Below are 13901 nucleotides of genomic sequence, written 5' to 3'. Positions count from 1 at the left end.
AGTAACTTTCAAATTTATATAATTGAAAGACTAAAATATCAAGAAAAAAATTAAAGATTTATAATTACTATATTTTAATAGTAATAGTTAGAATGAGTAGTATCTTCAAATCCATATCTAAAATGAAAACTATCAAAACGTGTTAGTTTACTTCACATTTGCATGAACGAGCAATATTACTATTTCCATCATGAGTTATTACAAGGTGTTCTCCTCACATACCCATACCCACGTCTTCTCCGACCGTCTAATAATGACCAGGCCTGCAAAATCTGATAAAATCGTTTCTCTAAAGGCTAGGCCTGCCATCGATTGAGCATTGGGCGGGGTGACAGGTCCATTGGAATTCGAGAGGAGTAAATGCTGATAAAAGAAGAGGAAGATCTCAAGAAGCACGCTCTAGCATCCACATTCTAGAGTCTAGTTGGTAGCTAACCGGTTGATAATGGAAACATAAACCCATAAGGCCACCCCACTCAATTGCTTTTCGAGGAGAGCCATTCCTTGTCTGACGTTAACTGACCTCACTTCTTGTTCTTTGCTAGATCCTCACTTCTCTCTCTCGCTCTCTTGATCTAAGTCTCTCTCTCTCGCTCGCTTGATCTAAGTCTCACTCTAGAGGTAGAAGAATCTAATAATTGCATTCAAGCGTGAGCGGTGGCATTCAAGCGCGAGAGACAACGGCATCGCAACTCGGAGAACCCATGGCTTTGCTTAAATATTCGTTTACTTGTGTTACTTAAATATTCGTTTACTTGTGTTACTTATAAGCATTGCGAAGTTACGATAGCATCGCATCGTGGAGCCAAGCATTGCGAAGTTTTGACATCGCATCGTGGAGCCAAGACCTTGAGAGCCTGCTGTTCTTGGATGTCGCCATCCCCGATTGTAATAAGTGCAGCAGCAGCCCTCCCTCACGGCCAACGAAAACAAGAGCCGTTATGGCATCGATTTCCTGAGGACTTGCTCGGTCTTGTGCTCTGTCGATTGCCCCTTCGTTCTCTTGTCCGCGCTCGCACCCTGAACAAGGCCTGCAGGGCAAAACTACTCTCGGATCCTTCCTTCCTGCACGTCTTCAAGACTCTCCCCATCTCCCAACGCCTTTGGCTCATCGTGCACCACGACTCGCCTTCGCCTTCTTCGGATGGCTTGTTTGCATTCGATCCTTGTGAAAATTGTTGGTCTCGGATCCCTTATGATTCTCTGCAACGTTGTACCCGGAGATTAGATTGGCCGCGGAGGAAGCAAAGGCAATAGACGTCAGGGTGGCGAACAATCATGCAGTTAACGAGCCAGAAGGAGTGACAGACATTTCTCCTGGAATAAACGTCAGGCCTTTCCCTCTCTCTCTTTGACTCTTCCGCCCCCTTCCCATCGATCCTACCACCCCTCCTCTTGCTTTCGGCACTCTCTCTCTCTTTTGGTAGCTTTAAAGTAACCCCCTCACTTCTCTCGTGGGAGCTACACAATCGCACTTTCGCGCCTACCACCTCCCTCGCAATTCAGCCGTGGTAAGAGCTACTACGACCTTGCAACCATCGTCGAGAGCATACAACCATCGTCGGCGAGAGCATACAGCAAAGCCCACCGAAGAGAGTGAGAGAGAGAGAGAGAGAGAGAGAGAGAGAGAGAGAGAGAGAGAGAGAGTGAGTGAGTGAGTTTTCTTCGTCAGCGCAGGGCAAAGCGAAAGAGTTTCTGTTTTCTTCATAACTTCACAGAAGACACTGGTAAAGCTCCAACAGTCGCCTCGTTCCAACAACATATTGTCGCAACTTTCCTCGCTTCTTCCCGCTTATCCCCAATTCCTGCCCAGCATCCAGGTCAGTTGCGACATCCCCTCAAATGCAAATCGATTGTGTCTGTTTCTCAAATTTCCGCCCACAATTAGGAGATCAGCGTTGAGCACTCCTTTGTTCTTGCCTTTGTCTCACCTTTTTTCATGGCCAGCGTTTCGCTCTATGATGATCTTTCGAAGATCGGCCGTTTAATCAATTTCTCATTGCAGGATGGCTTCTCTGTTTCATTGATAGGCAGGGGACAACTTTGCCACAGACGTAGATCTCGCAGCGTCCATTCCACCTCTTCCCCTCGCTCTGCCCCCACAATTATTAGCTGTGCAAAACACTCTCTCTCGCTCGCTTGATCCTTATCGTGCTAGAGATTCCATTCCTGCCCTCTCTTGGATGTAGTGGCAGTTGGACTGCCTGGGGCAGCAAAAAGGGCAGCGCGTTAACACGCTGCCCTTTTTGCTGCCCCAGGCAGTCCAACTGCCACCACAGCATTTGAACTGTGGGAAGTGTGGGAAGGCATACACACCATAGCCTGGGGCAGCAAAAGAGGCAGCGCGTTAATGCGCTGCCTCTTTTGTTGCCCCAGGCTATGGGATGTACGCCTTTCTGTATAGTCTAATTAGTCTATATTTTGGCGTCGGATTTTATCTCCTCGGGCTCTTCACGACTTTTGCTTGCTCCATTTTGTTTCGTTACTCCATTTTGCTTGCGTTGCTCGGTGGTTGTTGCTTAGGACTCCATGGTGTTCACAGGTTTTTTGTTGACTTGGTTGTGTAGCAGCCCGAGGTATCATTTCATTTCATAGGACTTGCCGTCAAAAATTTGTGCCCATATTCTACAAACCATATATACGAGGCATGTATGTGGTTGCTAGAGTTACCCAGAGTCATGTAAGGGAGGGGAACTTGGATTGTGGAGGGCAGTAAAAGAGGCAGCGCGTTAACGCGCTGCCTCTTTTGTTGCCCGAGGCAGTCCAAGACCCTCTCCCATGTGAGGCATTCAAGTGATATTCAACTCTTGAACGGATGAAAGAAGTTTACAAAACAAATGAGCGAGTGCAAGTCCAATATTCAAGTGTAGAGATAAGAGGAAAATTTTTAGAAAACCTTGTAGACCATCGGCATCTAGGTAGCATTTCGAAGGCAGTCCTATTTATGCTCTAGAATTGCATGAGAGACCAAAAGAGACAGCGCGTTAACGCGTTGCCTATTTTGGTCCCTCGGGCAGTCCAATAGTCCCCTCCTTGCATAGCGATCAAAAGACCATGTGACCTATCCCTCCAAGAGTCCAATAGCATTCCAAAGACCATAAGACCTGTATACCAAAGCATACTTGGAGACAAAAGATGAAATGGTCGAAGCAACCTCTTGTGAGTATTGATACATGGAGGATCGAGTAGAAAAGCCTTGCTGAAAAGCCTTCATGAAAGACAGCTTGAGATGCCAAAAAGAATAGCGCGTTAACGCGCTGTTCTTTTTCACTTCTCAAGGTGTCTTTTCATGAGGGTAAGGGGTAGGCACAGAAGTGCATATTTGCCACTGCAATTCCATATATCCAAGTGTATAGATACCACTGCAAGTTCATATACTATGTGCATTGGAGATGAAACTTTTTCTTGTAGGACACAAGTGGGTGAATGTTCCCTAAACTGGAAATCAATTGCATTGGTAGATACATGTATTTTTGTCTAGATATGTAAAATGATATTTATTCATAAGTGCGAGTTTACACACCTTTGCATTCATATATGTCAGCAGTTTGAGATATTTGTTTGAAGCTTTTTCCTTATGAGGTGTACACACTTCATAATCTATTTGGGGCTTTGCCCTCGTGATATGTATTGCATATGTTTTCATAAACAAAACCTTTATCATATATATATGTGAAAAAGCTCTCATGTTTTTTTGAGCATATGGAAAGATTTGAGAAGACCTTTGAACCTGCCATAGGTTATACTCTATCTATTGTTACATGTTGTTTCTTGTTTTTAGTTTTGGTTTTTATTGAAAAGGTTTTGAGAACTATGATTGGAAAAATGCCTTGTTTTTTGTCTTTTCAGGATGACAGGAAAAAAAGGCAGAAAAGTTCAAGTGGCACATTCTACAAAGGTGACAAGAGGAACAAAAGTAGATCACAATGTTGAATCATCAGTAGGTGGAACCGAAGAGCAAGAAAGTGTGGTGGGTCTAGAGGTTGAAGTATCATCAACTCAAAGAGATGAAGGTCCAAGAGTGGAGGAGGATGAGTTGGATGATAGTGAAGTTCAGGTGGAAGGAGGAGGTGATGTGATTGGCAAATGTAGGATGCTTGATTCAAACCAGTGTCCTCGCATTCCCTTGTGTAGGTTGATACCTTATGCAAGAGTGAGAGGACTTCGTGATGATGTATCTTCACTCAAAAGTACATTTCAAGTGGAGGGCTATCTCCCAGAGAAAGGGTCTTTCATTGTATCTGTCTGCAAGAGTGATGGAGGGGAGACAGTTGTGACAGATGATATGAGGAAGAGTTGGTCTCCCACCTGGAGAGAGGTGGATGAGGAGTTTGAGAAAGATGTGATGTCTAACACTGACTTTCATTTTATGTCGCAAAAGATGTTATTTGTTTGGGAGGGCAATCATAGGACCACTGCATGGATGAGTGTTATCAAGGAAATCTTTCCTACAAACAAGAAAAGACATGTACGAGTGGTATGCACAATAATTGACCCAAGGAAAATTAGTGAGATTGCTCTCTTGGCAGGGCTACAACGAATGAATTCGTAAGTACATGGACTCTTTGAATCTTCTCCACATTTGTGTTTTATGCTACTTTGCATTTATTGATTGGGTTGTGTACTTTACTGTTTGTTTTCTAGCATGAATGAACATGCCATTATCAAACCCAGTCTAAGGGACATACTCATAAATGCACACAACATTTGTGAGTGTGACTCTATGGTGTTTATGAAAACATTGTCTTCGAGTGAGATCAAATCAATAGAGAATTGGAGGGCTCAAGAGAGTAAAGGGAAGAAGCCATGGTTTCCATTGACAAGAGGTTATCTGGCAAGGCTTGTCTTCCAGGTAGAATGTTGCATTTGTATTGATGCTTACTTCTTTATCACTCCTTTGCTTTCTCTAATTGGAACTTTTGTATGTAGGTTGAGTACAATACAGAGCTTAAAAAAGCAATGGACAAAATATCTACAAAGCTACCTTTAGATCAAAGGGGAGAGGCAGAAGGAAAGCAGCGTACCATAATTCAAAAGAGAATTGCTGATAGGATGGGAAAGGTGTGAATTGAATTTTCTATATTTTGTTGCATTTATTTTGAAGTTAAGTGACTGACATGTCATCTTTGGATAGGTGTTGAATTGTATAGATCCTGGTCTTGGAGAGGCTTGGTTGGAAAAGTTGTTTGCCTTGCGCTTTGATGGTGCGGACTCTTGCGTGACATTGGAGAAGCTCCAACTCATTGCAAAGTCTGATTTGAGATTAGAAAAAAAAAATATTTTCCTTTCTTTGTTAGAAGCCACTAAACCTATGCGAGATATGTACTTCATGCCTGTGGGCGACCTTGAGTACAGAGGGTGTGTTTCTTCTACCAATACAAATCATCTTTCATGGTGTTTGTTTGTTTCTTGCCAATAACATGACTCTTATTTTTTTATTATAAAATTGCATCAACTTTTACTGTTTAGGTGGATTAGTAGAGAGATATTTTTGGAGAAGGTGGAGAGACAGTCATTGAAAGTGCTTGAAGATTTGAGGGTGATCACAACAATGGGCATGCCTTTGGATACCCCTAAGGATTACACATTGCAGCAATACATGGAGGATATAAAACTGGAGGGGAGAAAACATATGTTTGTGGTGCTAAGATCAAAGGAAACAAAGATGGAGAGCAAGGGTGGAAAAAAAGGAGATGGACTATCTGAGTTAGACATGGCTGCCCATAGGGTGGTTTATAGGTATGTTGTCAATTCATTCGAAGGTTCATTTTTCATTTGTCTATTTTTGTGCTATTGATTCATGTAATTACACAATCATTGATGGTTGTTCCACTTGATTTCTTGACCCTTTGATGGTTTGGGACATCCAATTTTTTTGTGTTTCTTGGTTGATAGATATCTCTCCCACTTGGCAATAGAGAAAAGGATCTTTGACATTCCAAATTTGTGCAAGAGTTGGGTGGAGATTGGTCATGCTGCATGCATGTATCCACCTGGCATGCATCGTCTCTCTCAATGGGAATTAGCACATTGTCCCTGGTGGATATATTTTCCTAAAGGACAAGTACTGGTGCGAGAAAGAGACTTGTACAATACTTATGCTTCACAAAAAGCCAATGAAGCAAGTAAGGACAAAGTGGAGGGAAGCTCAAGGAGAGATAAGAAAGAGAAAGAGAAACAAGAACATCCTACAGAAAAAGGTAAGGAAGATACAATATGATTGTTTGTTGATGTTGTCTTCAATTTGTTTTGACATTGCATTAATAAGTTTATGATTGTTCTCTTTCTAGATGAGGGACCATCTAGTCCTATGTGGCATGAAATGGATCACATAGAGAGTGCAGGTAAGGGTGTTATTGTGTTCTGCATATGTAGTTGTTCCTTTAACACTAGTTTTACCTGTAATTAATTTGCTTTTGCATATAGGTGGAGAATCAATCTCGGGACTTGTGAAGCAATACATGTTCCATCGATCACAGTCACCTGACATTTCCTTGGCCCGTGGCATCACACCTTTGTTTGCTTGTACAGTTGGAGATTACATTGCAATGGGCAAAGACTTTGCTGACTCTAAAAGAAATGATAAGTATGCTATTTTGCATGAGTTTTTTATTACAGTGGCTAGTCGAGATCAGGACTACAAGAGGATGGGTAAGAAGGTGAAGTGGGCTTCAGATTTTATATTGCTCGATTTTCCATCTGGCTATCCACTTGATGAGAGAGGATCCACTCCTACTTGGAATGTCTTGCTCGAGGACCATGTGCGGCATGGGCTTGCAGTTGCATCAGCTTCTTTGTCTGATAGTGGTTGGTTGGCATGCATATGTCCTTTGGCAGGTAAGGCACAATACCACAATTGACATTTCACATTTTTTGTTTCCATTCTACTAGTTTTAAATAAAATTAATTGCTTGTAGGACAATGTATTGGTTGGATGGAACGGTTTGCATATGTCCAGGGCTTGGAGGTTGTCAGACGTGTGATCATTCATGACAAGTTTCCATATGGATTTTGTAGAGAACATGATAAAAGTGTTAAGGTAAGCTACCATCCCATGCATTCTATGTTTGCATTCCATGATAAAAGTGTCTTTGACAAATGTCTCCTCGTTAGTCCTATGCATGCTATGTTTGGAAGGATAAGTCCTATGCATGCTATCTTTGCCATCTTTCATGCTATAATGCTTGCTAGTTGAAGTCAATATACTATACATGTTTTTCTCCATGTGGTTTCCAGATGCAATCTTCAGTATTAGCTCTAATACGTAGAGCAAAGAAGAATCCAATAGTTTTTTGGGAGGAGAGCTTTCCACTTTTCCAACAGCTTTTGATTGATCCACGTGAAGATGTCTGGACTCATTACATACCTCCCTCTGCAAGGACAATCGTGCCGATGTCTTCTCAGCTAGCACGAGGTGGACTAGAGAGGAGTAGTTTTTTTGTAGGTTGCATTATGTCTCTTCTCTGTGTTCCTGGAGGGCTGGTTCTAGAGATGGGTTGTGGTACAGCCCCTCTTATGCGTGCTTGTCAGGCCATTGGCAAGCCTTGTTTTTCATTTGATTCAGACAACGGTATTATGGCTAGCATTGTTGAGCCACTTGTGGCAGATCATTCTGGAAAACGGATCAGGTCAGAGCATGATGGAGAGGGGGAAGAAGAGAGAGTGGAACCTGTCACAAACCCCTTTGATGAGTAGTATGCTACTGGCCCTGAGTTTTTTGTTATATATTTTGAATGCTAAAATTGAGGACTTTGAAAGTGTTATTTAGCATCTTTATAATATGGTAGATAGTGAACATTTACGGGTGCCTTTGAATCAAGAAAGTACAAATTTTGATGCTTTGGATAGTGTTTGTAAGGCCTTGATCTAGCAATTGATTTTTTTTGCTTTTTGTTGGTAGCGAATTGTCTTTTGTATAACACATAAGGATGGCAAGTTCTTCTTATTAGAAATTATTTTCATTGTTCCACTTTGACTTACTTTCCTTTGAAATGTATGTTTTGTTGTAGTTTGTTGCCATGCTATGCAGAAAAAATGGCAAGATTCATGACAGCCGACAAGAGATATGATGAGTGGCAATTAGATAAACCACATGCGCGCAACTACTTTCTTGATGATGAATGTCAAGGGGATTAGAACATGGTTTAAAACACCATTTTGTTCATAGACTGATAATTGTTGTGGTGAACCATGGATACATTTGGAAAGTTTTGGTCTAGTGCATTTTGCGGGTGAAGTGGTATATCAATAGTCATCTATGTTATGAGTTTGGTAATTAGTTTATGTTCTTCAAGTGAAAGATAGGGTGAATTGTAAGTTTGATTATTGGTATGCTTATTATGACAACATCTTGCTATAGTAAGTTCGGTTTCAAATTTGTTCTCATCGGACGAATTGTAAAAAAACTCGCTCGCTTCATTGGGCCCGCTCGCTTTTTCTCGCTCGCTCTATTGACTACCTCGATCTGATCTTAGGAATGCTTCAACACCCCCTACAAGTGTTACACTATCACGAGTAGAATGGTTCAAACATTTCCCCCTTAAAAGAAGGAGGGGGGAAGAGAAAAAAGATAATAAATGTAATAAAATATAAGTTATGAAATAAACTAGTCTTGCAAGCTAGACTAAGTGAAGAATCACTACCATATCTTCCATGGTTCATAATATGTCATTCATAAGCATCCAATTCCATCTAGTGTGGGAGAAAAAGTGAAACCCATTGGAATTTGTACTCAATCCATTCATAAAATAGAGTGAGTATGCAAATCATTTATCACTTTGCAATCAAAGAAAAATAGAGCTAAGGTATGAAACTTACTTGTGCTCGGAATGATATGCTTGAAAAATAGACTAACGAAGAAAAGGTTAAGAGATAGAAAATGAAGATACAAGAAGACCAAGTAGAACATGGAGACAAACAGTAGAGATAGAAATTAAGACAAGGTAGTTTTGTCTTTTTCCTTCCATACCCTTTCAATACCTTCATGAACCTTTCTAGAGAAGACATCTATTGACTATGCACAGTCCTTGCATAAGCCACTTCATCATGTAGGTGCACAACTAAATGCAATTACTCATTGGGAAATAATTATTTATTAAACATGCAGTTTCAAAGTATTGAATCCTCATTTACTCAATGGACGATTCTTTTTATTCTTTTGAGGACATCCAACCACATACATAGTATACTCACATAACTATGAAATCATAAGTCACAAAACCATTCAATTTATTGATGGCATTTCTAACATCTTGTAAACAACCTCACAAAGCAATTAGGAGTATATATTATTTTCCATGAACATTATAGTCAATATCAACAGGTATGATCCAAATATTAATTCAAATGAAAGAATAAACAAAAGAAAACATTAAAGCCTACAATAGTTTGTGCCAATAATGCGATTTGAGATTGCTAAGTTTTCCCTCTAGAGTAAAGGCACCTTCAAAGGAATGCATATACCCTATTGGGCTTTTCATATCCATGATAATGCCTTTTAGATATTTCATCTCTATTTTGGTAAGCATTCATGGAGCCTTTGGTAACATCATCTTGATATGGGCTACTCTTGTCTATAAGCTTCTCTTTATTCCCATACCCTTCAAGTCTTCATGGGCTTTGATAGTGATTCTGTCACCCATCATATGCTTTCATAGGCTTTTAGCCAAATTCTTGGATCTATCCAAAATCCAAACAATCCACAAATTTCGTGACTAGAGGAATATTGGACTCCTCAAGGCTTTGGACTATTGGATTCACATAGCATAGGTGGTCCATGAAAAGAAATCTGCTATACTTTTCATACAAAATGTTGCCTGCTTTCCAGTGTGGTGACTACATAAACTATTGCAACACATGAAGGGCAACCATAAATCTTGAGACATTGAGTCCTAAAAATGATATGAGTCAAAGTACAACAAAATGATGAGTTAAAATATGTATTTGAACAATAATGCAGGCCGAGATCATGCATTATTGACATTAAAGTTCCCCTTAGCTAAAGATTTTTCCCTTTAGCGACTATTATAGACCTAAAAACCATTCCACAAAATTTGTATCTTGTTCATAAAAGGAGTGAGATACACATCCATATTATTCACTTATGTTTCCTTGGGACAATAAGTACTAGCATCAAATGTCCCTTCTTTATATTGTACTCCACTACTACCACTTGCCACATAGACTAGGATCTGGATTGATGACTGGATGGATTTACCCCATTCATTGCCAATCCAAGACATAGATGAAGAGGCCCGTTCTCATATGGATTTCCTTCATGCTCATCCATATAAGTTAGGACAAAGGAAGCATGTATTTAATCTTGCATGACTGCATCGTCATTGTTATCTTCATTTATTTCATGCTCCTCATTGCCTCCATGCAACAGAGATTGCCTTCTTTACAAGTGCCTATGATTCATTGCTAAGTGGATCAATAAGGAATGATTTTTCATAGCATGCTCATGCATAGCTCTTGGAAGTATTTTCTCTCCCTATTACAAGATTGATGTGAAAAGGCAGCTAAATTTAAGAAAATAAATCTCTTTGAAGAGAAAGTAGCCTGGAAATTTATTTCATACCTCCTCATTTAAATTAATTAGAGGTGGTAGTTAGAAGCAACCATAATCTAAAATATGTGTCAAGGTTATAATACATTGTCTACTCTCAATTTTGTATCATGCACAATCAGAAGGTAGCTTTTCATGCAAATATAGGGATCCCATGAATGGTCACTCTTTGGAAAAAGGGCTCCCATGTATAATCCTAGTTTTGCATCGTGCACAATCACAAGGTATCCTTTCACACAAAAGCTATCACAAAGAACAAAAATGCTAAAAGAAAGCTCCACTACATCATAATTGTCCACACAAAACTAAAGAGAGAGATATGAGAGAAAGATTCCATATAGGAGCTATAAAGCATAGTCATTTTCTTTCTTAAGATCAATGTTAGGAGTCTTGATCTGAACAAAATCATCATAGTTATCACCATGGTCTTCTTTCTTAAGATCAATGATAGGTGTCTTGAATTGAATAAAATCATCATAGTTATCACCATGGTCTTCTTCCACAATGTAAGACTTCTTGTTCAATTCTTTGTTCTTGATTTTGAATGCATGTTTCCAATAGTTTTTGCTTTTCCTGTGTCCTTAACCATGTAAGCTAGTTCTCCACTAGGCTAGATTGCTTCTAGCCTCCTCTATCCACACAAAATCAAAGAGACAACATCATGGAAATCAAGCGAGTCTGCAGACACTCTCAAAATCATGGCAAGTTCAGCCTTGGTGGTATGCTCATCGAGAGAATTTCTTTGGTGTCATCATTATCAACCCAGTGCTCCCAAAATGTGTAGCTATTTCATCAAAGATTGCATCGTTATCAGTGAGTTTAGAAAATCACTATTTACTATCTTAGATTTGATACTTTGGAGCTAAACAATGTCTCCATGACGTGCCAATTTTGTGCTGCAATAATATTAACATGATGAAATAATCTACTCCTAGAGCTCTACCTAGGAGACCTAAACCCTTCTCGTTTTTCAATTCCCAAGCCTAAGTCTTTTAAGAGCCTTGTTTGTTAGCTGGCTTTTTCTTAGACCTTGACAGAGCCTACAAATGGCCTTTTTTCATATCGATAGTACAAATAATTGCCTTTGCCATGCAGGGAAATTCTCGCCATCAAATTTTACTATAAGCGTCTCTAGCAAACCCAACTTGGTGGATGACTTGGACTAACTCTCCATTTCAACTCAACGAAAGAGCACGTCTTCTAAACATGCTCTATTACCAATTCAAAGAAATTACAGCATAGCACATTTTCTCTTACTCAAACCTAAAGAGAAATAATCGATAATGCTTCACATAAAATACTGCATGAAATATAGAAGCTTGAGAGAGATATCGACACCTAAAAAATATCTCTTATTATAAAGAAAGGCTCAGCTATAGAAAGGATTACCACTCATCCCTACTAGGCTTGTTGTTGCTTAAATAGAGCTTATAGTAGATAACTAGAAGCACAATTACCACAAAGGCTCATGTACAAGATACTAGCACTTTGCCACACAGGTTGATAGAGAAAATATGAGACACACAAAGAATTGCTGTAGGAAGTCTATGATACCAACAATAACACTACTCACAACAATTTGCTAATTACAACAATAACAATACTCATGACAATCTGTTAATTATAGCTGCTCTCTCAAGAGTCACCTGCCACCATGAGCTAGTCATCATGAATTGACTCTGATTTGTTGACTCTCATGGGAACAAAGTTTGTCCATGAACTGATTGGGAAGAAGGGACCTAGAACATCTTGAGTGAGCCAACCTTCATGAGTTGCCAATCCACATAATTTACTGCATGATAGTCCACCATGTGGCACAAATCTCCTACCTCTTTTAACCTTAGGAATGCTTTAAACACCTGATGTTTACACTATCACAGGTGAAATAGCCAACACTTAGGACATTTGAGTCCTTCTGTCCTTCCAAGATCAGCTCAATGTTGATAGCTATATCCTTTCCTTTCTAAGTGTCACCTCTCTATTTGATCATTATCAGTCTAAAAACAAGCAATCTCAAACGTCTTCTATTCAACCCTAGAGTGTGTGTATCCTTCAAGGTTTGGTAAAGGAGGAATTAATGAGGTAGAAGCAATATAGCTTGTATTATAGTCCTTTATGGGAGTGTTCTTTTTCACCTTAGCTTTCGTTTTTAAATTATTTTTTCCTCTTTTGAGTCCTAAAGTCTCATGGACTAGATCCTTTTAAAGACATTAAAAGGATCCGGTGAGGCCATTCAAGTGAATAATCTTGTTCAATGTTTTTATTGTGAGGATCCTTAGGATATTTTATTCTTGTATCTCGGTATCGGCATTGGGTTTTGATCCACTCACCAACACACAACTAATTAGATGGACTACCCCACAATCTTGGCATAGTGATTGCAATGTTCCTCCTTGGATCTAAAGAGGGTGATCTACAATGATGACTCTACCATTATGAGGTCCTAAACACATGAAGTAGTTGAAGGGATTTTGGTGATTTCATAAGGTAGTGGAAAAGGTGGGGTCTCTTTCATGTACTAGAATGTGACTTCTAGCATGTGATAGCTCACTCATAGCGATCTTGTTGAATCTAAGTATACAGCTGATTGAGCTTGCAAGTTGGTTTGCCAGCAATTGAATTTGAATATAGAGTCAAATGCAATGAAGAAGAGCTTGGCCTAGTTGTAGAGGTTTGTTGTCTTTTTTATCTAATCAAGGGACTTGCCTTCATTCGAGTGGTTCTCCACATGAGGTGAGCAATTTTTTTTCCAACATCTTGTGCATCTCTTAGGAGCCAAACTCCTAGATGGTGATCCTATTGAATGAGGATGGACCTTCTTGCAATCCTTCTAGTCTTACGGAGTCTAGTCTTACGGAGTTGAAGGTTGTGCTTGCAAGGTTGCTATACCACTGGCATTTATTACCGTTATTGCAAAAGATTTTAAGAATATAGTGTTGGCTCTTCCTAGAGTCAACGTTTGGAAGCTCCTTTATAGTAAAATCATGCACGTCATTTGTTGAGCAAGAATGGATGATTGATTAGCATTTGGCAACATTTAAGGGGACAACACTAGCAAAGGTATGTTGGTACCACGTGAGAGTTGGAACATTCCATTGTCAATCATACCAAGATGCATACAAAAATGTGCCCCTACTATAGCATGCTGTCCCTTATTGGCTTGGGTTTTGTTGAGGAAGCATATGCTATTATTGGTATATAGTAATAAAGTATCATTGAATAATACATAATAGAGTAATACAAAGGTAGCTAAGCAAACCCTAACATCTACATTATTCCCCCTGATAGAGACCTACTGTACATAGTCACTCTTTTCAACCGATCCCTAGTAATA

General features: G+C 39.7%; 1 protein-coding gene across 1 annotated transcript; it reads left to right on the top strand.

Moving 5' to 3' along the window:
- The first annotated feature begins 4723 nt into the window (after positions 1 to 4723).
- LOC147892704 (uncharacterized) lies at positions 4724 to 12451 on the top strand. The gene is made up of 4 exons (XM_087386769.1): positions 4724 to 4852; positions 4930 to 5061; positions 5135 to 5358; positions 12448 to 12451. Exons 1-4 carry the CDS (start codon positions 4724 to 4726, stop codon positions 12449 to 12451), a joined length of 489 nt encoding a protein of 162 aa, XP_087242895.1.
- The last annotated feature ends 1450 nt before the right edge of the window (positions 12452 to 13901 follow it).

Source organism: Dipteris shenzhenensis, chromosome 16 (genome assembly GCF_047967505.1).
Source record: "Dipteris shenzhenensis isolate YYH24624 ecotype China chromosome 16, Dip_SZ_1.0, whole genome shotgun sequence".
Lineage (NCBI taxonomy): Eukaryota > Viridiplantae > Streptophyta > Polypodiopsida > Gleicheniales > Dipteridaceae > Dipteris > Dipteris shenzhenensis.
The sequence above is the reverse complement of the archived record's forward strand: the minus strand, read 5'-3'. Positions and strand labels throughout refer to the sequence as shown.